At 48.7% G+C, this 26,592-nt stretch overlaps 1 protein-coding gene across 1 annotated transcript in view; it reads left to right on the forward strand.

The window, feature by feature from the left end:
- LOC135882223 (chromatin remodeling regulator CECR2) overlaps window positions 1-26,592 on the forward strand; it is a 137,895-nt gene that overhangs the window by 82,612 nt on the left and 28,691 nt on the right. Inside the window, exons 3-8 of the mRNA XM_065409088.1 lie at window positions 11,578-11,761; window positions 12,885-13,024; window positions 13,592-13,696; window positions 14,362-14,411; window positions 21,721-21,890; window positions 22,431-22,508. Of these exons, the coding sequence (XP_065265160.1) occupies window positions 11,578-11,761; window positions 12,885-13,024; window positions 13,592-13,696; window positions 14,362-14,411; window positions 21,721-21,890; window positions 22,431-22,508 (727 nt within the window). The remainder of the gene's footprint in view (window positions 1-11,577; window positions 11,762-12,884; window positions 13,025-13,591; window positions 13,697-14,361; window positions 14,412-21,720; window positions 21,891-22,430; window positions 22,509-26,592) is intronic.

Here is a 26,592-nt window from a genome sequence, read left to right on the forward strand (position 1 = left end):
CTGCTCTGCTAAAATGTCCATCTCCTTTCACCTCTTGTTTTCCCTCAGCTCCTCCTGGGTCAACCACTGAACAAAGACAGTTGAAACACTGGATAGTAGAGGCTGTGAAATCACTGAGGGATGTCCAGACGGTCACATGCAAAACAGACCCCTCTTCTAATGGTGAAAAGCCAGTGAAGAGCAACTAGAGCCACTTGAAACCAAGGATAATATTTTCAATCCCGAGTGCTAAAAGTTAAACTCCTAAATAAGTTCTGATTTCTGCCCAGCCCCCAAGGTACTGAGTACCTGCATTTCTCCTGTTTGAAAATTTAGGTCCAAAATCTTTGATAACCTCTTTCAGAGAAGGCAACATGACCACACTGAAGCATGCAGTTGTCCGATCAATTCTCAGTAGTCCAACTTCATGTCAACTACACCCCAGTCTCCAACCTCCAGTCTCCTGGGCAGAATTATTGAAGGTACACAAACTTCTGATCTCTACCCACAAGACCTTTCACAATCAGGCTTCAGACAGGCATATGACACTTGTATTGTTCTGGCGCTGGTGGATGACTTCCTTATGGCTACATGCAGGGGGCATATCTCTGTGTTCACAGTACTAGCTAAAAACAGACAGTTGGACACCATGAGCTGCTGATTCGCATGCCATATCTCAGCAACTTTGTCTGCTCTCTGTCAGAATATGAGGCCTCTCGGTGTGGCTATGAGACTACATGGGTAACCCAGCAGTAGGTCTGTTTCTCAGCAGATACAGCACCATCCTCCAAATGACCCAGTGCTGGAAAGAAATCGATGAAATGCAGCTAGCACAGACTAAAGCCTGGTAAGCCAGAGGTAATACTAGCCAGGGGAAATGCGTTCAAGACCTGGTCAGGGCACTGACCTAATAATCTATCAGGGGGCATTTGCCTTCTGTCACACTAGTGCATAGGCTGTGAGGCAGTGGCAATAGATACCTTCTTTCATCCTCACCCAGCCAAGAGACTAATCATTCCTCTTGGATCCAGATGTAGCCACATTGATCTGTATTTCATTGCTTCTAGGTTGAATTATTGCAACATACTGTACGTGGGGCTGGCTGTCAAGATCACACAGAAGCTATTAACTAAGTATGAGCAAAAAACCATGACCTGAGCACAATATAGCCGTGATTCTCACACACTATAATGTGTATGTGGGACATAGGTTTCATTCTGCATTACCTGAGAGTGTAAATCTTTAGACTCTAGTCCATTAAAGGCTTTAACTATCTAGACTGCCTCTCCATCCCCAAACCACCAAAGCAGGGGCGCTCAACAAGCATGCTGTGGTTGACTGTGTTGAGGATGAAACTTTCAGGAACCTGAGATAGATCATTCTCAGTGGAGGGCTGACTGTGGTACTCCTTTCAACCGGAGATCAGAGTGAGCCAAAGCCCCTGTGAGGTGTACCTTTTTACACAAGCCTTTCATCACCAAGGGATGGACAACAGCTGGCATTATTTTTCAGGGTTTTTAATCTAACAGCAACCGAAACAGGAGGACTGGAGCGTAGGTTGGACAAAATAGGCAGTTCTGCCTCGTTTTTAGTGCCCAGATTCCGTGGTGATGGGTTCACTAGAAATCATCATATCATGGTTAAAACACTTCTTGGTCCTATCTATTCTACAAGACAAAGCTGTGTTTCAACAGTGTCTGGAGACAACCATGTTCCTCCCAACAGTAGTTGCTACACTGTGGCTGGGACCTGAGACGAATGTGAAGGGGTAATGGTTTCAGGATGGTACTCTAACACTAAAATCACTCACTGCAGGTGTGGGGTTAGTTGGGGTGTACATTGGCTGACTGGTGCACATAAATTGGGGAGGGTAGAGTGGTTTGGGGATTAGTTTACTGAACAAAGCCGTGTGATTGCACTTCAAGATGCATTCTCATGGGGACACTTGACTGTGTCCTGTTTCAACAAACAATGACAGTATCTGCAGAAACATACAGCAAGCACAGTTCATATTACAACAATGTTCCACTTAAGAAAAAATATTGAAAACTATTTAAAATCTCTTGCTTTTCTCATGCATTGAGTGTAAATAGGTTTTTTATTCACCTGTCACTGCTGACTAAATGGTAGTCTTGGCACTGATGTTTTTATAAATATATTGTGTTAAATAATACTGTGTTGAAAACAAAAGGATTCAGAAATTTTTGACAACGTTTTTTGTCTTTAAGCCAATTAAGCAGCTCAGAAAAAATGCAGCTGCCCAAGCCAGCACTTTATCTTCAGCCAGTCTTCCCTAAAACTAAAGTGACTGTAGTTGTTGTTTTTTCCCAAACCCATAGGAATAATTTGCCCAGTAACTTGCCTGTATGTCTCGGGGTCCAGTCCTCCTCCCATTAAAGTAAGTGACAAAACTTCCCTTGACTAATGAGTAAAGGATTGGGTCTTTGGTCAAAAAACCGTTATATATTAGGTTTTATTTTTATCCCTTAATGTTTTCTTAACTCTTTTGGGCCGTCATTTGCATACACTCACTGTCTGCCTCTTGGCTGTTCCTCCCCCATCCCAGCCAGCAGGCAAATACAACTCCTCTCCACTTGCTAGCACGCCTCTTCAGCTGTTACTCTGGATTCCCTGACTGCTCCACTTTTCTTCCCCACTCTACCCAAACCAACAAAACTTGTATACAATCCTGTCCTGGGTCAATTAAAAATACAACTCATGCACTTCCAACCAATGAACATCTTTAACCATGGACCTATGCTTTTCATCTTCAGAGTATTTTATAATCAGACTTGGGTCCAACTCTGTTTTTCTTTAGGGCTTATTCTCTTCTTCACATCAACTGGTTTCTCTGGATCATTTGGGTGAACAGACTGGTGCTTTGAGATGAGAGAATGTCAGAGTCCTGGAAGGGGAGGTGGCTGGTGAACAAAGCAGTTTTTAGGAGGGACATTGGCAATTTCATGTGGTGTGATAAGAGGTTTTTAGTGCATCAAGATCAAACATTCCCTGCCCGACCTGAAAGTCACTTTCATGCCATGGGTGGGGAGAGTAGACTTGCAGTGCAGCACACCTCACCCTGACAGTTGTGGAGCCGCATCCTCCCTGGCTTAAAACCTACATAGAGGACAGGGAGCTACACAACCCTCCACCCTCCCCAAACTTCCTGGACTTGTCTTTCTGTTGCCTCCATCCTACTTTATGCATTGGAGAACAGCTCCACACTGGTACCCTCCTGCTGCTACCAAAGAAAGAGAGACAAATAAAACAGAGGCTCACACATACATGGTTACTTGGAGCTCGAAAGGGAAACTGACAAGACAGCTCAAAGTAACAGATACGTGTGATTTCTCCTGTGCTGCCTTTACTTAGCACATCCAGTTACAGGCGTTGTGGAGCAAAGATTAGCTGCTTCTGTTTTGTTTTAACAAAACAGTGAAAACTCTAGGTGAATGTGGGAGGTAAGATCAAATAGACTCTCCTCCCAGCCCCTGTGCTGTTCCCAGGCTTCTGCCAGCCTTAAGGGAAAAGCTTCTTCAGAACAGACAGATACAGGTGAAGCTTTTTTCTGTTTGGTCCAATATATATGTCCCTCTTTCTTCTCGCCACCAAATAACATGCAGTCATTCCTAAGCCATTCCTCAGTATTTGCCAGGGGTGAGTGGTGGACATGGAGAGGACACTAGTTAAGAGTGGAGTCATATGGAGCGCTCAGACCAAAAACTCTCCGGGGAAAGCCAACGAATGCCAATCTACTACATTGGCTTGTGAGGTGAATTCACTTCCTCCACTGGTGCTTTTGGTGAGCTGGGAAGACAGTTTCTGTTGGTTTGGTAATCTCGCCTTGCCTCTGGTGTGGAGAAGGCAGGGTGGGGGATATATGAGATCAGTGGTAGGACGTTTTGGCTCAGAGCAGGTGAGAGGGTATCATGGTGTTTCCCTGGAGTGGATAAATGTGGTATTAGGAGTGCTGAAATGTCTGAGTTGAAAAAAGTTTCTCTGTTGCCATGTATTTGTATTGTGGCTGCTGGGAGCAGCCTCTAAATGCAGAATTGGAACCTCTCCTAGGGGTTTGCAGCTGCGGTGACCTTGCTGCTTTCCTTTCTTCCTTCCTGCTCCCCTTTTTGGGGGGCGGTAGAACAACATGCCTGCCTCAGCTGTCATATCCAGGTTAAGTGGCTGTGTTTGCTTCTGTCAAGCTAGCACATGCTTCTGTGATGTGATCTCTTATTAGATTAGACAGCACCCATCGGCTCTCCAATCCCTCAGCTTCCCTGGAGATTTCCCTCTGCTCCAGTGCTGTTCCTATTCTATCTCGCTGTGGGAGTCAGCATGCCAACTGCTCCCTTCCTTAGCTTTTAGTTATGGAGGCTTATTTGAGATGGAGGAGGAGTGATATGGGAGTATTTTGAGCCACACAAGCTAAGCTGTGAATAAATGGTCTTGGTTTCTATTAACTAACCCCTTCCTCCCCTAAACTTGGATGGATCAAGAGTTCAGCTGAGAAAACACTGGATTCCCCAACACACTCAACTATATAAATTAGAGGTGGAAAATTACCTTGCTAAGCAAATCCCTTCCACCATCAGATTTCCTGCCCCCTGCTTCAAATCACCCTAGATCAGGGGTTCCCAAATGATGGTACGCATACCCTGGGGTTATGCGAGACATCCTGGGGGGAACGTGGGAGAAATTGTGTAATGGTGGATTTTATTTATTAATTATTTTATTTATTGCATTTCCATAACCGGCTGCTCAGACGAAGCTTTAAAACTGTGGGAATTTGTTACATAAAATACGGTAATTAATTTACTTCAAGATGTACCAAGAAGAACACAGATACACAGAGATGCTCAATCACCAGACAGCGCAGTGGTACTCTACAGCCCAACAACTGTCCAGTCTAACTGAGCTCAGAACTTAGGGCTGGGGATTTTTTCGGTCGTATATGTCACACTATAACTATATCTGTATGTTACAGTGAAATATGGACAGATGGCTAAAGACGGGTAGTGTTAAGAAGAACACACAAAATATCAGTGATGAGAAGGGTAGGGGTATGCGGGCGGCTGGTAGATCTGGAAGGGGGTACGCAATAAAAAAAGTTTGGGAACCTCTGCTCTAGAGGAAATTCCTGACTCACCCTATAAAGCCTTTAGAGCTATAAAGTTTTTTGTTTTCAGTCTGTTCATAGAGCTGCCAGTTTAATAGAGGCTTGAAGTTTGTGTAAATGACACATGGGGCTCTTGATGCAAATTCCAGGGCAGGGGATGTAGGGAGTGCTGATGTTGCCTTGACCTTTTCAGAAGACCCAGAGGCATTTTGCAGGGGTGTGGAAACCTCTGATCTCCCACACTTCAGGCTGTTGAATTCAGGAGACAGAATTGGACTCTGAGGCAGAGGCTGACTCATTGTTTGTCACCACTTACTAATCCAGCTGAGTTCATATTAATGGTTTGCACTAATGGTTTGCAACAAAGCGGTGCCCCCTCTCCTCTCTCCCCCCCCCCCCATCAGAGGGGAAATGTCATTGGCTCAGTAAGAGTAGAAGGAAAGAGGTAAAGTGTGGGAGGAAGACGGTGGCATTGTCCATCCTTGAACTCCTGGAGCCTCTTTCTTTTGTCCCCCCACCTCCAATCCTCCCACATAGTCATGTACGTGAACAAAAGGAGTATTAGAGGGTTGACTATCTGAGTGCTGTCTCCATTTGGAAAGCTGGCTGTGTGGATACGAATGGGTTCTTTGACATAACAGGGTTTCTTGGACAAAAGGCCATCACGTTCCATGCCTTGAAATTGCAGAGAGATCATTTGAGCTTTGATTTCCCCCATTACGCTTCTTTTTCTGCCCTTGCCTAGGAACCATTATTACTAGTGACTCTTCGTTTGTCCACAGCTCCCTGCAGAGTCCACTAATGTTCTCCAAGCATGAGCCAGAAGAGTTCACGTCACCTAAGAGTGGTGTGAGGCAAGGTGTTCCTCACCCCTGTCGCACTGGTTCTGCTATGCTCTGTCCCTGTATAACTCTGACACCTATCTGGCATGACAGTGCTAGACCATCAGGATCATTCCATTTTCCATGCTCTGCATACAGTCTAAACTGGTGCTCTGAGGTTGCCTACTTTACGCTGGCCTCCACCAATTCTGATAACTCTCTTGCATCACAGAAATCTCTGAAGGAGGTAGAGAATATACTAGTTAAACTATTTTCCCTGAAGGGGTAATACCTTGCTCCCCTCCATTCTGCCTGACTTAGCTTTTCAGTAGCTTCAAAGACTTTAGCCTAGGGTACAAGCTGGTCCTTCGAACTTCCCTCCCCCTCTAAAGATAAGAATGCTAATTTGTACAGTAAAAAAAGGCCTCCATTGTTACCCCACTGCCCAGCCCAAGGCCAGGCCTGCAGCTGTAACTCACATTGCTTCTGATAAGGTCAGCCTAACCTTTCTTTTTTTTGACAAGTCATGATAGACTGATTGATTTGTGAGGGAGAAAACCTTAGCTAGGCCCTTACATTTTTTTGTTCCTGAAGTAGTCTTTGCTTCTCCTGACCCCGCTAATGATATCTGACTGAGGTCATCTCAACAAACACCAGAAATCCTCCCCACTTCCTTCTAGAGGACTTGCCTTTGTGGGGAAAAAAAATATTCCCTACTTATTCAGAATTAAGCTCTCCTGACCTCAGCTATTACTACTGCCCTTACTGTAGAGGGGAAAATATCTTGTATTCACTTGTCAGTTAATGCTCTCATTAACACTGAGTGACTCCCAAAACTAAGTTTGCCCCTTTTTGTCTGTTCAGAAACTACACGCTGCCAGCTGATAAGGGAAAACGAATGTTCTTTGCTTCCAAAATGGACTCCATGGTGGTCGTCTGTCCTGTTGAGATATTTGACTATTGAGCTAGAGAGAGACTTTCCAACCGCCTCTTCTGTATACTGAGAGTCATCTGTTCAGGGAACCTATAGACTTCTGCTGATAAGGACCTTGCAGGAAAAAAAAGGGATGGGGGTATTGTATTGGCTAGCCAAAAGAAACCCAAGTCTTTCAATTTTCACAGCTGTAACCAGACATAAATATATCTTTCATTATTTTCTCTGATTGGCCAAGCAGTAGAGGGAACTTGTAGAGTGACCATTCCTTTCACCCCGATGTTTCTTGAGGGGAAAGGTTGAGACTCCTGGTCTCATTGTTTCCAGATTCCTTCAGTCTACCATTCTGGAGAACTCTTGGGTAGGGGGTAGAGGAGGACTACTTCTGGGCCCCCTTACAGTCTTGAGGTTATGTCACAGTTCTTAGTTCTGTCCCAAATAATGTTGTTTCCCTCTCAAGCTTAAAACATGCATGCCATTGTCCCAGCTTTCTGTGGCATTTACTCGTTCATTGTTACAAAGAAAATAGGCAAAATGGTGAAGTAGCATTTAATATACAAGAGATTTAAAATACAGTAACACGACAAATATTGTATCAATGAGTCCAGCCAACTATTTGGCATCTGTGAACCTTCAGAATGCTCAACTACATGTGCCAGGGTTAGCTGAACATCAACCATAAAAAATTCTGCCTCAGGTATATTTCCAGTTCACTATCACACCTTTCCTTTTGATCTAATAGTGACAATCAGAAGTTGGTCTGGGTTTTTCTGTTACAAAATTAGCAGTGGGTATTCCTTGTAAGAAAGGATGATGTGGCAATAATTCTATACTTGGACCACTGTGAGGGGCCTGGGTTCTTCTTGATGGGAAGTGGAGATAGACTCTGGAACTGTGTTATTGAATCAGGTTATTGGTAAACAAAAGCAAGTCTTCTGTCTTCCAGTCACACTCTAATATCTTGGAGCCTGATTGGAAAAGGTGCAGGCAGCCTCCCTCTGAGAAGAGGACAGTGGCTATGTCTACACTACAGACACAGCTGTAGTGGCACAGCTGTACCGCTGCAGCTGCACTGCTCTATGCCAGCTGGAGAGAGCTCTCCCACAGGCATAAATAAACCTCCCCCAACGAGTGGCAGTAGCTCTGCTCTCCCACCGACATAGCGCTGTCTGCACCGGCGCTTTTGGGGGTGAAACTTATGTCAGTCAGGGATGTGGTTTTTTTCAGACCCCCTGACCGACAAATTTTTTTTGTCAAAAATGCTAGTGTAGACAGAGCCTTAGTTATGGTGATTTTGATAACCGCAGAAGAAGGAATTATGCAAATCTCAATATCTAGATGATCTGTTGCCTTGCTCCCAGTCCAAACAGACAGCTCACTGGGATTCGCAACAGGTAATAAATCCTATAGACTCAGGGGTTTATGATCAGCTTCAGCAAGCGTTCCCTAACCTTTTCACAGAACGTGGTACACCTTAGGACTCTGAAAATGGTCGAGATCTAGGTATGGTGTAGAACTTATCTTGATGCCCCACCTTAATCTGGTGGTGATCCTTCAACTCCTGGACTCAGACACTGTTAATGGGCAGCGCAACACGAGACCTAAGCATGTCCACTATCTGTAAGGGATCGCCAACAGGAGTCCTTGCACAGTCAGATCACAATCTTCCCAGCAGGTTCTTCCATCTCTAACAGAGGGGGACTGCTCCAGAACCCTTTCCAGAGGAGAACCATTAATAGAAATATTAGAGGTGAGAAAAATCATGGGTGTTTTTCTGACAGGCTGTGAAATCCACATATGGACCCATGATTGTCTGGGGGAAATGGCCAGCCCGAGAGAGGAGGATAAATATAAATTGGCTGGATGGAGTTGAGGGTTATTGGGAATGCCGTGAGACATCTGGTTCCCATCTCGTGTTCTCATTCTGTCCTGATTCAAAGCGCCAAACACACAGCAGCAGCTTTTGCAAATTGATGAGAGAGACACTGAGCACTCCTGAGAACAGAGGCTGTGTGCAGCTGATATCGGGCTGACATTACGTCTAGTTCTAGCCACTTACGTAAAAGTAAAACTCAAACCATTTGGTTGAGTCAACAACCCCTGTTCCCAGAGAGAATGTGAATTAAATGACCGGGTCCTTCAGATCATCTTTTGGAAATGGGGACCTTCATGGATCGATTCGTTTTCTCTGAGCAGCAACAAAAATGGAGAGCAAGGAAAATCAATGCATTCTCATTCCAGTGGTCCAATTGTCTGATGTGTGCCTTTCCTTCTTTTCCAATTCTGGCTCAGCCAGAAAAATCAGAACAGAGAAAGCCATACTTCTCCTGATAGCTCCTTCTTGGCCCCATGGGCCCTTGTTCTCCAGGAACCTGGAAATGTCGGTTTGGTTCCCCCGAGATTCTGCCCTCATTAGATGATCTTCTGACTCGAAGTTCAATCAGATTCTGACATCTTGAACTTGAGAGGGTAGAATTTGGATGCTGTTAGTTTGTGGCTTTATTCCTTCAAACCTGGAAGGAAGTTGTCTGAGATTTTATATAGTTAGCATATTTCCAGGAAATGGGGTCCAGGCATGACATCTGTTCTAAAAGTTTGTCAAATATTGCCTCGCTTTCTTATTTGATGACTTCATTAAAGATCTAAATGTTTAAGCACTCTGTGTGATCAAATAGAAGTTTTAGGAGCGCTCAGTCTATAAAGAGAATCTGATATCCTGTTTGCAGGTTTTCAAGGCAGTAACCAAACGTTGCCCATTTTAAAGTTCCCAGTTGCAAGTTGGAAATTGAATTTGGCCCTGAAATGTGTCATGGAACAACCATTTGAACCAATGGCTGCTCTTATTTAAGATAGAAGGCTGTATGTGTTGATTGTTTTGTCTAACAAAAAACAATGTCTGCACTTTTTACCCCACAAAGTGGGTACTTCAGCTGGCACAGGAATTCTTCCTTAAAATAATCCCTCCTTATTATGTCAGTAGAAATATTTCCTTCTATTCAAGGAGGTCACATTGCATTTACTTGATTGGGAGGTGAGCTGTCCACTGTTAGTTGGGCAGAACAAAGACATTCAGAAAGGCATGTGCTTCTCTCCCCCCCCCCCCCCCACCCCGGTCATAGGTGGAAAAGAGCAACGGCAGAGCTGCTAAAGCCACCATATCCAATTCTATACAAGTATCTGTCATTGAATACTATAGGAGGTCAGGTAAAACTCCTTCAGGGAAATGGAGTCAGTCAACAAGGAGTCATTGAGGTGCAGAAAGAAACAGGGTCATATGGAGTAACCTGCAGAGTGGGGACATAGGCATCTCTTCACTCATTTATAAGATACTGTCAGGTGGACGTTTCCTCCACAAAGGCTGTGGCCATCAGGTCCTGCAGGTTGCCATTCTATCTTGACCCCTCTTTCCTATCTTTTCTTTCTTCCTCCCTCTCTTAACATCTGACCTTCTTGCTAGTTCTCAGTAGTCTTCCTCCAGACTGATTGTTAAAGATTTAATGCTTTTTTTGGTTACAGTTTCATATTTGTTTGGTTTGTGGCTATTCTGCAGTTGTGGCATAGTTCCCTGCATTGTCTAGGGCAGTCAGCTGGTGCCAAAAAGGATCCAGCTGAGCTGCCTCCATGAACGCATGTGGGAATGGCTATCCGGTAGTGTCCATTCAGACACACAAACTTCCTATGTGTGAGAGAAAGGCATGTTTGCAGCTACAGACCACAGGTCTGGAACGCTGGCAAGTCACAGGAGTCAGGCAGTAGCACCACTCATAACAAATAAAGTTTTAACAGTCGGTGCTTCATCTCACCCAGATTCTGTAGACTGAAACTTCCACGCTCAGAACAAGCTGCATCTAAAATTAGACACACACTTATTTATCTGAGCACAGTCAGCAATCTAAGGTGTGACAGGGCAGCACTTACACCAGAACTGATACTATTTACAGCAACCTTCAGTGTAAGGTGAGGACAAGAAGTTTAATATGGTACTGTGGGCAAGGTGGGGAGCTAGTGGCAAAGGAGATTCAAAGAGGGGAGTAATGTGGTCCTATTGTCAGGCAAGGAAGATAATTCTGGTAACTGCATTTTGTCCGGAGAGGACAGAGTAGTCCGGGCATGGAGAAGTGTTTTACCCTTTAGGACAACAAAGGGTCTGACTTTCAAAATGATTTGGAAGAAGGCGCAGGAGTTGGTAATTACCTGGCTGTATGGCCAGGGGAAATTCCCTGGATATGACCAGGGAAAAGGGAGAGACGGTGAGCCTGGTAGATAATGATGGTGTTAGCTAAAATGGAGGAAGGCAGAAGAGGATCGGAATTGTCTGTGAATGCTCCATTGCATCTTCCTTTTATAAAAGTCAGAGTCCGCGCTGATGTGAACAGCTACCTAATGTGATGAAAAGGAGGGAGACTAACAAAGAGGCTTTAAACGATGCAAAATCCTGTATTGTCTCAATTAGGAATACTACCAGCAGGTAGGAGAGGGTCAAGCCTAGCTGCACAGCTTTAACTAGCCCTGGCTGTCCTAGGACACAGCTCTTAAAAGCATTCATGAAAGTTTCCCAGTGTCAGTTGCTCCACTTCCCGCTACATATTAAGTTCAGTTAGGTTGTGCTGAGCCAGGAGGGCACAGCTTTCAGCCTTGCCAGGATCTTCTAATTCCATTTCCCACCCCTACTAAGTCCTGTCTTTTTTGCATATTAACCTACAATAGGGGGGACTTGTTCTCTTGATCAGGTCACAGACGTTTCACAGCTACCTTGAGGACATTATCAACTACCGCTGGGAGCTGGAGGAAGGGAAACCCAACCCCCTACGGGAATCCACTTTCCAGGAGCTGCCGCTGCGCACCCGCGTGGAGATCCTGCACCGCCTCTGCGATTACCGGCTTGATGCAGATGACGTCTTCGACCTCCTCAAGGTGCTTTGGGCCACAGCAGCTGTCAGATGGGGAAGATGGCAGCCACAGGGAGCTAGGCTGGGTTGTGAAACCTAGGTGGGGATGGAGGGAAATGTTTGCCTTCATGGAGGCTGTCTTTCCTTTTTCCTGCCACTGCTTGTATACATCAGCCAGCCTCCAACCAAGGGGACAGGCCATTTAGGGACTGATGCTCCTGTGGCATTTCTAGTCTGTCCATTTGGGGAGCAAGAAGAGACTGGGGATTTGAACTATAGCGTGGAAGTATTTCTCTCTAAAGTCCATTTTTTCTCTTTGTCTCCAGACCCAGCTTTGGAAATATTGGTGATGGGGTTTCCCCATTCTCTCTCCTTCTATTAATGTTCAAGGGGGTTGGGTTGGGTTGGGGTTTTTTTGAGCCAGCCTCTTAGTGAGGTACATAGGTTTCCCATAGTCTGTGTATTTTACGGGCTTGGAGATGTAATTTTTTTTTAATCAAAAAGAAATATTTTAAAGTCATGTTCTTGGTGGTAGTGCAGTGAATAAATAGTTGTGCCTTTTCCACCTCTGGAGCCCTGGGTTATGTCGGATTACAAAGGATCTAGGCAAGTGGTAGGGTCTCTCTGTCATGGATGCATTCGCAGCACAAACATCACTACGTAAATTGGCCTGATTGGCTACATCTCTGAAGACCGTGACTTGAATATCTGGCGGTGCTTCCAGGGTATTGGCAGCTCTGTGGGAGCTAGGAGTGCAATTCTGTCCTGCAGCAGTGCCCCTACCATCCCCCATTATTAAAGTGTATTGGGAGAGCTGTATGTGGGAAGTTTCCACAGTGCCTCCCATGCTTGGCATGACGCTAGCCAGGGCTAATTAGACCTTCACTGTCACGAGCACCAAAAATGAAATATTAAAACTAAAGAGAGCATGCAAATTAGAAATGCCAATCTAAATCTCTCCCTAGGTGGAGAGGGAATGTATTCTTTTCTCTAGAGTGATATCTTCCCAGAACTGCATCAGAACAGATGTGTTGTGGGGGGTGGGGCGGGGTTGTTTGTGGAGGGATGTCAGCGTGTTTTGAGTGACAGTGCAACTGTTTTTCAACTTGTCACTGTCTCTCTCACTGCGTGCTCCCAACTGAATGCAGGGTTTGGATGCAGACAGCCTCCGTGTAGAACCACTGGGTGAGGATAGTAATGGCGCCCTCTATTGGTATTTCTATGGCACTCGTATGTACAAAGAAGAGCCAGTGCAGGGGAAATCAAATGGAGAGCTGGCTTCAGACAGGTAACAACAGCTTTGAAGTTTTCCTAATTTCCACACCGCCCGGGTAAACAGGGAGAAGAGGGCAGGGCAAATGAAGCGGAATGGACTATGCAGCAATAAATGGGAGTTAAATAAAATCTGTTTGACTGTCGCTGTTACTGGGAGGGTGACGGTGGCCTGAATATGTGCGGGACACGGGTAAAATTGACAAATGCACCAGTAACTAAATCCTGATGTAAGGCAACTAAAGCCACGCTTAGCCTTCATGGCACTACAAAAATCTGCCAGTGGGGTAGGAAGATTCCTCTGCCACCACCACCACATTCCAAGCAACCTGCCCCTCGGAGACAGCAGCAGTTACGAGTCACTGTCTGCTCCTGAATTAGTCACCCAGCTAGTGGTAGTCCCGTTCTTCCCTCCCTCCCTCCCGCTTGGCTGCTGTAGTTAATCCCTCCCCTAGTTGGGCCCATAGCAGCTGTTCTGATTTTTTTTTTTTTCTTTTTCTTTCCCACTCTTCTCTCCCTCCTCCCCTGCCAGCCACAATTCCTTTCTTCAGGAGATATTTTCTAACCTTTCATTGTGTTCCAGGGGAAGTGGGGGCCAGACAAACACCCCAAATGTTCCTGGGAAAACAGGCAAGAGACGAGGGCGACCCCCAAAACGGAAGAAACTGCTGGAGGAGAATCTGTTGCGGTAAGGAAAAGGGTGTTCCTGGAATGGTTATGTGATATACTCTCATATAAGGAGGAAAGCTGGCTGGTCTTTCTTGGCATTGATAGTACTGATGCACCTTTTGGGGCCTCTCATTGGTACTGAAGATCCCCTGCACCCCAATTTGTGTTTTTCCATTTGGGAGTCCAAAGGTAATTCTCCCTGCAACCATACCCCCTGAAGCCATGATCTCAAATCATCTTGCACAGACAGACTGGGTTGGTACTTGGGTGAGGACTCTAAAGAAAATCCAGGTGTTGCAGGAAGCAATGTGGGTGAAACAGTGGATGCCGTTCTTCCCACTGAGTCCGTACTGACCCCTTTGAGCTGCATGTTGCTAGGGGGCACATTGCAGCCAGAGCGACTATATTTAGATGCTATTTTAAACCAAAGTCCTGCCTACCTGAAGTCATTAATGATCTCCTGGTTCTAGCCACAAGAGTAGGGATGTTATATCCTGGCCACATTCCAGTTTGGCCATTTACATAATTTTCCTCGAAGTTTCGTTCAAATAGGATATTTCTCACTTCCTGTACAAAATTTGTGTGGTGTTTGCTGTGCATTAAACAGCTGTTGCATTCTTCCCCAGAAGTGGCTGCATTTCAGTGGCTGGTGATGTCATTGTATGATTGCCTTCTTCTTTATAGGGAGAAGGCTGAAGAGAACTCGCTTGTGCATGAGACGCAGATGAAAAATGGTAAAGACATTATGGGAGGAATTTGATCTGCTATTGCAGTTTTAAAATCATCCAAAGCTAAGAGAGACAAGATTCCCAGGGAAAGAGGAGGGTCTGTTCAGTGAGAGGCTTTCTGGAAGTGGTGCCCTGTGTCTTTAGCCCGATTGGTTCTGATTGTATTTGGCATGAGCAGTTAAAGAAATAGACTAACTTATTCCCAGGAGCATAGGCAGCCAAATGCTTCCTGTATAACAAAGCACTGTTTTGGGGTGAGGAGTGACTAATGAATTAGGTTATTGTGTGGGAGACCTGAGTTTGGAATAGGCTTGCGGGGGGGAATCCTCCTCTACTCACGCACTAAGGTCAGTAGAGAAAGACTATGTATGGACAGATGCTCTCCTGAGAAGGGGTGAGCACAGGCCATGTGGACACACATCCTGTTTGTGGTAGATGCATTTTGCCCTCTCTGTTAAAGGGAGAGAGTCACCAGGGTGGGTGGGTAGTATTGTAGGAGAACAAAGTATTCTCCTTGCCTGTCTCCCATCTGGTGTCAGGTGTATACACTGTCAGTAATGTGTAAACCAGGAATTAGGGAAATCCATGTTCCAGGTCCTTACTGGGGAGCCCTTGGCCCACAAGGACTTAGTGAGGTGAGATGCCAACATATTTGGACAGTTTCTCCAAAGGGACTAGATGGGAGACTCATTTCTCAAACAACCAGTGAGAATCCACTGGTTTGAATATTACTTACGGGTTAGACCTGCCTATTCTTCGAGTGCTCGCTCATGTCCATTCCATGTCCATTCCGTGTGTGCTCGCCACATGCACCGGTGCTGGAAGATTTTCCCCCAGCATTCTCCGTAGGGGACCGGCTCCGGCACCCTCTGGAGTGGCACCCGCATGGCGCGGTATAAGGGGCACAGTCGGCTCCCCCCACCTTCAGTTCCTTCTTGCTGCCAGTGACATGCTGGAACGTCTGCTGCTTTGGCTAGCATTTTTTCATTCTCCGTTCCTGCGAACTTTGTAAAATCCTGTAATATAGCTAGTAGTTGAATCCGTTACCCTTACTAGTAGTTCTCGAAGTCTTTGTTAGTCCCGAACTGGACTCAGCCAGGGGACGGGGCATGCCCTGGTCCCCAGGCTTTAAGCCCTGCGATCATTGCAAACAGCCTATGCCCATCAGCGATCCACATAGTATACGCCTAAGTTGCTTGGGCGAAGGGCACATAAGCGACATGTACGTCTCCGCCTCAGCCGCACTGTTCCCCATCGCGTGGGACATCCCGCCACCGCTCACCCACCCGAAGTCTTCACACCTCAGAGAGACAGGCTCAGCAGAGCCCTTTTCAGTCCCCAGACCTTGGGCACCGACAGCGGGATTCGAGGCGTACCTCACTGGTAGCTTGACGTAGACCCATCGAGGCATGCTCCCCCCGGCAAGAGCACCAAGACCTACCCCTCGTGTCACCGAGACCTCGGTACAGATCCCGGGACCGATCGAGGAACCAAAGCCACCAGTCACCAGACGGCCATTGTCAGTCTCCGAGACGGGGATCGCTGCGTTCGGGAAGTTACTCTAAGCAATCAGCTTGTGATAGCTCCTGGTCCCGGTCGGATAGCATAAGGCTTAGATTGCCGTGTTTCCAACGCCAATCCGCCGAACACCGTCAGTCCCCGAGGCCCCAACCAAGATATTAGTCTCACTCAGACAGGTCTGCCTCCAGGCCCAGCAACTGGCACTAGTCAGAGCCGCCGCTCCGCCCGATGTGGGTCGCAAGGTAGCGACCGCTCCAGCTCCAGCACCGAGCAGGGTTCCCAATTGCGGGCAGCCTCCGGTGCCTGTGGTGCTGCCTACATAATCAGCACTGAAACCTGTCCCATGGCCCCAGGCACAGTGGGCGGTGCCATGGTACCCATGGAACCCTGAGGGTTCACCCAGCCTTCCCAGGCTGCCCGATTGGTGTCAAGAGCCGCGAACAGGCCAGCGACCTCGACATCCAAACCCCCTCCAGTCCCTGAGACTTCAGGGGGAAGGACCCCACAAGTCCAGGAGGACCCAGGAGAGCAGCCTGCTGGATCACCAATGGACGTTGAGGCTCCTGCGGTACTAGCATCATCCTCATCATCGCCAGATGAGGCTATCACGGGGCCCCCTCACCCAGTTGCTTAGGATGATGCTAAGGCGCACCAGGAACGATTGAAGAGGATCGCATCTAACCTGGGGCTTCAGGCCAAGGAGTTGAGGGAGGCTTCAGACCCTGTTGGATGTCATCTGCACCTCGGCACCTGCCAGAGTGGAGTTACCTCTTCATGAGGGGGTATCAAAGATTACCACTGCCCTGTGGCAGAGTCCCTCCTCCTTGCCCCCTATCTCCAAAAGGGCCGAGCACAAGTACTTTGTGCCAACAAAAGGGCATAAGTACCTATATTCTCACCCGGACCCCAATTTCCTGGTGGTTGAGCCACAGAGAGAAGCAAGGTCAACCCGGGGCTACCCCCAAAAACAAAGACTCAAGGAGGCTGGATCTTTTTGGATGTAAGGTTTATTCATCTTCCAGCCTGCAATTGAGAGTGGCCAACGACCAGGCCCTCCTTGGCCACTATGATTACAACATGCTGCAGGCCATGGCCAACTTTGAGGCTTCGCTCCCCGAAGGGTCCAGGAAGGACTTCTGGGCAATCCTCGAGGAGGGCATGATGGCGGCCAGAGCAGCCCTCCAAGCAGCTTCAGACGCGGCGGACTCTGCAGCCCGCACCATGGCCTCCGCCATCTCCATGTGGCAAGCTTCCTGGCTGCTCCTCTCGGGCTTGTCCACCAAGGCTCAGCAGTCGATGCAGGACCTTCCCTTCAACGGCCAGGCCCCGTTTGCAGAACAGACTGATACCAAGCTGCACAGTTTAAAGGACTCCTGTACCACCCTGAAAACACTAGGGCTGTACTTCCCAGGCCTGGCATGTAAGCGGTTCAAACCGCAACAGCCTCAGGGACAAGGGAGCCAGCCTCAACAGGACCCGCCTCACAAGAAGGCCAAGGGCTACAAGCGCCGCCCGAGCCACCCTCCTCCACCCCCTGCTCAGTTGGGCTCCACCCATAATAAGCAAGGGACCAAGCTACTGTTTTGAGGGTGCACCCCAGGGCTACCTACCAGACTGTTCTCTGGATCCATCTTCCCTGGTTTTTTTCCAACCGCCTTTCCTTTTTCCTCCCTGCGTGGACCACTGGGTCCTGAACACAATGGCACAGGGCTATACCCTCCAGTTTCTTTCTATCCCTCCCAGCACCCTTCCCTGTCCCTCTTCAGGGACCCTTCTCATGAGAGTCTCCTCATGCAGGAGGTTCAAGGGTTGCTACATCTGGGGGCGGTGGAGGAAGTTCCTCTACAGTAGAGGAACAGGGGAGTTTATCCCCGATACTTTTTAATCCCAAAGGCCAAGGGCAGTCTACGTCCCATCCTGGATCTGCGAGACCTCAAGTACCTAAAGAAGCTGAAGTTCCATATGGTCTCCCTGGCCTCTCTCATCCCCTCCCTGGATCCGGGAGATTGGTATGCTGCCCTCGACCTAAAGGACGCATACTTCCACATAGCGATCTTCCAAGGACACAGACATTTTCTCCGATTCACGGTGGGACCTGGCCGCTACCAATTTATGATCCTCCCATTTGGCCTGGCGACAGCACCAAGGGTGTTTACCAAGTGCATGTCGGTGGTGGCGGCTTACCTCAGGCGCCAGGGTATCCAGATCTAGCTCAGTGGTTTGAGCATTGGCCTGCTAAACCTAGGGTTGTGAGTTCAGTCCTTGAGGGGGCCATTTAGGGATCTGGGGCAAAAATCTGTCTGGGGATTGGTCCTGCTTGAGCAGGGGGTTGAACTAGATGATCTCCTGAGGTCCCTTCCAACCCTGATGTTCTATGATTATATAAGTCTATGATCTACCCATACCTCGATGACTGGCTGGTCAAGGGTAGCTCCAGACCTCAGGTCCAAAAGGATGTTGGGGTGCTGCAAGCCACGTGCCACTTCCTGGGCCTACTGGTGAACGACAAAAAGTCTACGTTAGTTCCAGTGCAAAAGATAGAATTTATCGGGGCGGTGCTCGACTCGACCTGCACCAGAGCGTTCCTGCCTCTAGAAAGGTTTCAGACATTGACAGACCTTATCACGGAGGTGTCCACGTTCCCCCTGACTACAGCCAGCGTCTGCCTGCATCTGCTGGGCCACATGGCAGCTTGCACATACGTTGTCCACCATGCCAGGCTCCGGATGCGACCCCTGCAGCAATGACTGGCGACAGTCTATTCCCAGTCCAGGGATCACCTGGAAAATATTGTTACCATTCCCCAACAGTATTCGCCTCACTGCAGTGGTGGACCGATTGTGAGACGGTCCTAGAGGGAGTTCTGTTCAACAACCCCCCTCACTCCACTGAGTTGATGTCGGACGCCTCGGACCTCTGCTAGGGTGCACACCTCAGAGATCTCCAGACCCAGGGTATGTGGTCCCTGGAGGAGATGGTGGTACACATAAATGTCAAAGAACTCAGAGCGGTCTGGTTGGTATGCGGCGTCTTCCTACCTCACCTGTTGCGCAAGGTGGTGAGAGTGCTGATGGACAACACGGCCTCGATGTTCTACATCAACAGGCAAGGGGGGAACACGTTCATCGACTCTCTGCCAAGAGGCTCTCCGTCTATGGGATTTCTCCATTGACCACGAGATCCACCTGGAAGCTTGTCACCTCCCTGGCGTCAAGAACACGCTAGCGGATCACCTCAGCAGGGCCTTCTCCTCTCACCACAAGTGGTCGCTCCACCTGGAAGTAGCCTACATGATCTTCCAGACCAGAAGTAGGGAACTCCCCAAGTGGACCTGTTCGCTACCAGGCAAAACAGAAAATGTCGTCAATTTTGTTCTTGGCAACGTCTGGGCAAGGACTCCCTCTCCGATGCTTTCCTCCTATCATGGTTGGGGAGCCTGATGTACGCGTTCCCTCCGATCCCACTCATCGCCAAGGTCCTGGCAAAGATCAAGAGAGACAGGGCGCAGGTTATCATGATTGCCCCAGCGTGGCCTCGCCAGCACGGGTTCAGCACGCTCATGAACCAGCGGCCCCTTCCTGGTCCCTGTCCAACCGACTGACCGGACCTGCTGTCACAGGACCACGGTCGGCTCCTGCACTCCAACCTCATGTCCCTCCACCTCTCGGCTTCAATGCTGCGTGGCTGAACCCAGAGGAGTGGACCTGTTCGGAGGAGGCCCAACAGGTCCGCCTAGGAAGTAGGAAGCCCTCAACCAGACTCACTTACCTGGCCAAGTGGAGGAGGTTTTCCTGCTGGGCATTCAAGCATGGCATCTCTCCCTCGCATTCTTCCATACAGGCTGTCCTGGATTACCCTGCTCCATTTCAGGAATCAGGGCATGGCATACTCTTCCATTAAGGTGCATCTTGCGGCCATCTCCGCTTTTCACCCGTCGATCCAAGGACAGACGGTGTTTTCCCATGACATGACAGTCAGATTCTTGAGAGGGCCCGAGAGACTCTTCCCGCAGGTACGGGCTCCTGAACTGCAGTGGGATCTTAACTTGGTCCTCTCTAATATCACCGGCCCGTCCTTTGAGCTGCTGGGTTCCTGCTTCTTTTCCCACCTGTCATGGAAGGTCGCTTTCCTAGTGGCAGTGATGTCAGCGAGACGGGTCTCTGAGATTAAAGCCTTGACCTCAGAACCGCTGTACACGGTCTTCTACAAAGACAAGGTTCAGCTGCAGCCCCACCCGGCCTTCCTGCCAAAGGTGGTGTTTACGTTCCATATGAAACAGGACATCTTCCTCCCGGTGTTCTGTCCCAAACAGCACAAGACCAGTGAGGAGAGGCGTCTTAACTCCCTGGATGTCCGGAGGGTCATGGCTTTTTACTTAGAACGTACCAAGCCTTTCTGTAAATCAACTCAGCTCTTCATCGCTACAGCGGATAGGATGAAGGGCCTTCCGGTGTCTTCGCAGAGGTTTTCCAATTGGATTACCTCGTGCATAAGGACCTGTTACGACCTGGCGGGGGTTCCGCTGCCACCGATTGTCAGCGCCCTCTCACAGGCATCTTTGGCGGCCTTCCTGGTGCACATCCCTATCCAGGACATCTGTAGAGCCACAACATGGTCCTCTGTCCACACGTTTACCTCTCATTATGCCATCACTCAGCAGGCCAGGAACGACGCTGGGTTCGGCAGAGCTATGTTGCTTTGGAGTCACCTGATATGGAATGGACATGAGCAAACACTCGAAGAAAAGACAGTTACCTTTTCCGTAACTGGTGTTCTTCGAGATGTGTTGCTCATGTCCATTCCGCAACCCGCCCTCCTTCCCCACTGTCGGAGTTTCCAGCAAGAAGGAACCGAGGGTGGGGGAGCCGGCGGTGCCCCTTATACCGTGCGATGCAGGCACCACTCCAGAGGGTGCCAGAGCCGGTCCCCTACGGATACTGCTAAGGGAAAAACATCCGGCACCAGTGCACGTGGCGAGCGCACACACCTAATATGGAATGGGCATGAGCAACACATCTCGAAGAACACCCGTTACGGAAAATGCAACTGTTTTTTCTACCATGATAGAGGCAACTCTGGCTTTGTCTTTTCTCTACCTCTTCCTCAGAGTTCAACTTCCCTCTGGATGGCTGCAGCTCCACACTCGGAATTCAAGAGAGAACTTCCAAAGCTGAAACTACATAAATAGAAATGTGGTAGGTTTATAGGATGGATGTTTTCTGCTAGTTTGGATAGTTTCAGCTTTAGAAGTTATCTCCTGGGTCAGAGCGCCGTGCTGCAGCAGTCCAGCAGAGGGAGTCTGAGCAGACGTAACCCATGAGTAGTGTCCAGACCCAGTTGATGCCTTCCATTATGAAAAATAAATTACAGCTAAGGAAACCAATTCTTTCTTTCCCCACTTGTCTTTTCCTCCTGTGGGCTGCTGGATAGACATGGTTGTGTTTTTAGAGTGGGTTAGGTTAATAATGGCATTTCACCCAAAATATTCCAGGTGCTGCCATTGTTTTATTTCCCACCCCAGTGTACAGTGCCCTGGAGTGTGTATTACTGGCACTAGGGGCCATGACAATGCTCTTGAGAGAGCTTGGAATGAAGCCATAGCTATGCAGGTCTTCCCGTTACATATATGAACGATTCTTCTTGCTTCTTCCTAGACCTCGACCCATGTCACCTAGGAGTGTGTACACAGTCAACGTCTTTCTTTCTTCCCAAGTTCTGGAGGGGAGGGCGTGGGTTGGAGGAAAGCTGCCAACAATAATCATTGCAGAGATAATATCCCTTTTTGTTCTTGAAGGGTCCCAGGGACCAGGCCGTGGGACATGGTGGCTGCTGTGTCAGACAGAAGAGGAGTGGAGACAAGTCACAGAGAGCTTCAGAGAGAGAACCTCCCTAAGAGAACGGCAGCTCTACAAACTCCTGAGTGAAGACTTCCTGCCTGAGATTTGCAACATGATTGCCCAGAAGGTGTGTGTGAGCACATAAGGCTGGGAAGGTGTCAGCCTGCTTATCTCTGTATGGTGGCTGCTCTTGAGTGCAGGGACGCTGGATGGCTGGGAGAGTGCTAAATCCAGCCAGCCATCAAACCCCTCTGGGAATAGGGAAGGATGTTTTATCTGTTGCAGCAGAGACACTTTGAGCAGTACAGGATCCCTAAATACTTTCTAGGTACCATGTAAACAGGGGCTACTAGGCTTTGTTTGCAGGGAGTGGGATTTTTGGTGATGGAGTGGTGGCTAGAGGTGGATAGCTAGACTCTGAAGAGTGCTGCTCATCAGATAACTATTTTAAGATGGGACAAATTTGGAGTATGAACTTCCTGAGAACATGCCTCTAAAATCAACTCCATAGCCAGTCTGCCCTTTGGAGAGGTCTGTATGACGCTACCCTTGTAAAGCTAATAGTAGTTTCCTGGTCACACCTAATACAAAAATTCCCTTACGAACATCAGTGGTGTGCCCCAATCCACATCTTCTCCTTCTCTCCCTTCCTCTACCCCCATTTCAGGAGAAGCGTCTGCAGCACACGGAGTTTTCGCCCAGGTGGATGTCTGACCGTCAGCCCATTAAACCAATCCAGCAGGAGGTGAGAGAGTTTGAAAATGGTTGCAAGCAAATACCTCAGGGGAAAAATAACCCAAATCATAGCTATTCAGTGGGAAGGGAAACTTAAAAAGCATTAATGCTGAAAGAGAGCTTGATAGCAGCCATCAAATTAAAGATGAATATGCAATGGTACCAAAAGAAGCCAATGCACAGAAGCATCATATCATGAATCAGGGTCGTAACAGCCTTTCTCTAACTCAGAGGCAGCTGCACCCGCAGGAATGGGTTCACTTTGAGGAACTTCACTACTATAGAAATATTGACAAATTGGAGGCTGTTCAGAGAAAATCTAAATAGGACCAGGGATAGAAGGGTTGATTTACAAAGGGAAATTACAGAAGTGAAGAATGTATACAGGGGCGGCTCCAGGCACCAGCGCAGCAAGCACGTGTCTGGGGCGGCAAGCTGTGGGGGGCAGCGTGCCGGTCACCGTGAGGGCGGCAGTCAGGCAGCCTTCGGCGGCATGCCTGCGGGAGGTTCGCCGGTCCCGTGGCTTCGGCAGGAATTCAGCGGCGGGTACGCCGAAGGCGCGGGACCAGCAAATCACCCGCAGAAACGCCGCCGAATCCGCGTGAGCAGCAGACCGCCCGCAGGCATGCCGCCAAAGGCCGCCTGACTGCCGTGCTTGGGGAGCAAAAAACATAGAGCTGCCCTGAATGTATAGCTTTATAAAGGTAAACATGAGGCTACATATACTTGTCAGGGAGTAAAGACTAAAGGTGGAGATGAATTCTTTCATTTAGTACACGAGGTGTAATGAGGAGAAATAGGATGGAACAGGGAGGGAAAATTTAGGTTGATGGTCCTAGGAAAGCTTAGACTCAGATCTTTTAGGTCATGGAATAATCTCCCAGTGGAGGTGGCAAAAAAAACATTACTTGCATGTTTTAAATTAAACTGGACAAAACATTGGAAAACATCCTGTAGGGAACATCCTATATGAGCCAGGGGGCAGGACTGGATGGATGATTTTTGTCTGTTCTGTTTCTAATGCCTGTAATATGGGGGAAGAGCAGAAAGGGTGTCACATGATTCCACTTGTGAAAATAAATGAATTAGAGTAGTTGAATAAATGTAGGGAAGAGCCATTCCTTGTGTTATAGACAGGAGCCCATGGAGAGAGGGATGATGTACTAACCACTGCCAGTTAGACCAAGGACCTTCTCCTGTTAGGGTTGCCAACTTTCTAATTGCACAAAACCGAACACACTTGCCCCACCCCCTTCCCCAAAGTCCCGTCCCCCCCACTCACTTCATCCCCCCTCCCTCTGTCACTTGCTCTCCCCCACCCTCACTCACTGATTTTCACTGGGCTGGGGCAGGGGGTTGGGGTGCAGGAGGGGGTGAGGGCTCCGGCTGGGGGTGTGGGCTCCAGGGTGGGGCTAGAAATGAGGGGTTCAGGATGTGTGTGGGGGGGACACCTCCGGGCTGAGGCAGTGGGTTGGGGTGTGGGAGGGGGTGAGGACTCCAGCTGGGGGTGCGGGCTCTAGGGTGGGCCAGGTTTGGAGTGTGGGAGGGGGTTTCGGGCTGAGGCAGGGGGTTGGGGTGTAGGAGGGGGTACAGACTCTGGGATGGGGGTGTGAGCTCTGGGGTGGGGCATGGATTGGGGTCCGGGGTGTGTGTGCATGGGATGTGGACTCCAGGAGGGAGTTTGGGTGCAGGAGGAGGCTCAGGGATGGGGGTTGGGATGTGGGAGGGCGTACGGACTCCGGCCAGGCAGCGCTTACCTCATGTGGCTCCCGGAAGTGGCCACATTTCCCTCGGCCCTTAGGCGGAGGCACAGCTAGGCGGCTCTGCGCATTGATTCCGCCTGTAGGTGCCACCCCCGCAGCTCCCATTGGCCGCGGTTCCTGGCCAATGGAGATGCGGAGCTGGTGCTTGGGGGCGGGGGGCTGCGCACTGAGCCCCCCTAGCAGCGCCTCTGCCTAGGGGCCACAGGGACATGCCAGCCGCTTCTGGGGAGCCATGCGGAGCCAGGTTGGGAACCTGCCAGCCCCGCTGCGCCACCAGCTGGACTTGTAACGGCCTGATCAGTGGTTCTGACCGGAGCTGCTGGGGTCTCTTTTCCACCAGGTTCTCTGGTCAAAAACCGGACACCTGGCAACCCTATTTCCTGTGCTACAAAGAAGCTTACCATCCATGAAGTGAGATGACCCATTCATACGCAGGCAGCAAAAATCCAAATGTGGGGACAGGGAAACACATGGAGTCTGAATGGCTGCTAATCAGTAACACAGGTGCTCCAGGTCCCCGGGTGCAGAGGGCTGTTAATTGCTGCCTGTGCACCAGTACATTGGTTCCAGTGAGCTCAGGGCTATCTCTGCACTGCTTCTTACTGTGCTTTGGAGTTGGGGGTGCCAGCAGTTACTGTGATAGGGAGTCTCAGGACATTCATATTTGCAGGGAGGGGGAGTCTGTTAGCTGCCCAGCATGACATTGCAGTCAGATGTGCCACATGGGAGCCAGGAAAAGTGCCAGAATATCTGGTGAGCAGTTTGCTAAAGGTTGGGTAGGGGCTGCATTGGTAAGATTCAGGCACAAAATGTCATTCCTGCTCAGTGTGGTGTTGTGTACATGACCCCTTCCTTCTAGCCCCAAGCTCTGGATGCTTCTTAAATCTGAGCTGTAACTGCTCCGTAGGCTGCTGACCCTTCCGGGGATTTCTCAACAGGTGGTTCAGATTAACTCCTCATTAAAAACCTTCTGAGCAGCACCCTCATTAAGGAGAAACTGCGGAAATCCTGGCAGAGAACATTCAGGGGACGAGGGGAAGGGGCACGAGCTGTGGGAGGCCAAGGGGACCAGTCCTCCATCTCCTTATGTTGATTGAGTATCCTGAGATGGCCCATTTCAGAAGCCAATGTGAAAGGCAGAACCTAGGGATGGTGATGCTATGTCTCGCAGTGCCCTCTGTAGGAAGGAAGGAGGTGGTTACATTAGAATTGCAGGAAAAAAATCCTTGCCAACTATTGGTTCAGAAAGTTTTACTTCTGTTCCGTGATGGCATTTCTCATTCCAAACAGGTGTGCAAGGAGACACCTTCCAACAATGGCTGCCTGCTTGGGTGTCTGTGGCCTGATTTCCAAGATGAGCACCCATAGCTCTGGCTGACTTCATTGGAAGTTGCACGCACTCAGCCCCTCTGAAAATCAGGCCACTATCCATCTAGAACATCTTAAAGCGCCCATCTTATAACTGCTGTAATAAGACTTCTTGAGCAGGCCCGGTCAGACTGCCAGAGCCACTGGGAACAAATGTTGTTTTGGGGTGGCTGTATGTTGGAATCGCAGTGCTCATTGTGTTGGGTTGGTGATTTTCCTGTTTTCTTCTTAACTCTCACCAGAATGGCACCAGATCTGCTGTGGGGGGCACCTTTGGTTTGTTTAAAACTCTTGTATGCTCTATAAACACTGTCTTCTGTCCAAAGGGTGGTGTAAGTCCTGTGGCTGCTGTCTCCACATTGTGGGGAGATACTGAATGTCATAGGAAAGATAAGTGCACTTGGGCTAGCTCTGAAAACGGTCTTTTGAGAACTGCAGGCTAGATGTTTTGCCAACACCTCCCGAGAACACATTTATATGCACGACCATAACCGTTGTGCATATAAATGTGGAGACTGAGAGAAGAGAGGATCGTATTAATAGCTTAGCATCTGCAGAAATGGTGTCTGGTGAGGCACACAGATTGGCTTGGATCCACTGTCATGTGAATAAAAAAACTGGCCGATGCATCATAAATAAAATCTGCTATGGACTTGTCACCCTTTGTCTTATTGTCTTTGTACATGTTAGCACGCTAATGACATTAGCACATGCTAAACAGGGAGGCGGTTTGAACCTCATAGAGGGTAGAGACATGTAAGGAGACTGAGAATCTAAAAATATGGGGCCCAGTTGTGCGCACGCTTGTGCATGTGAGGAACTTGACTCACATGAGTAGCCCTATTGATGTCAGTGGGATTACTCTCACCTCTACATTTATATATGCTCCTGTTTATAGGATTGGGCCTCTGGTCAGGTCACAAAGCTAATGAGACCTCCAGGTGATAGAGGAAGTTAATTTAG

This window comes from Emys orbicularis, chromosome 1 (assembly GCF_028017835.1).
Source record: "Emys orbicularis isolate rEmyOrb1 chromosome 1, rEmyOrb1.hap1, whole genome shotgun sequence".
NCBI lineage: Eukaryota > Metazoa > Chordata > Testudines > Emydidae > Emys > Emys orbicularis.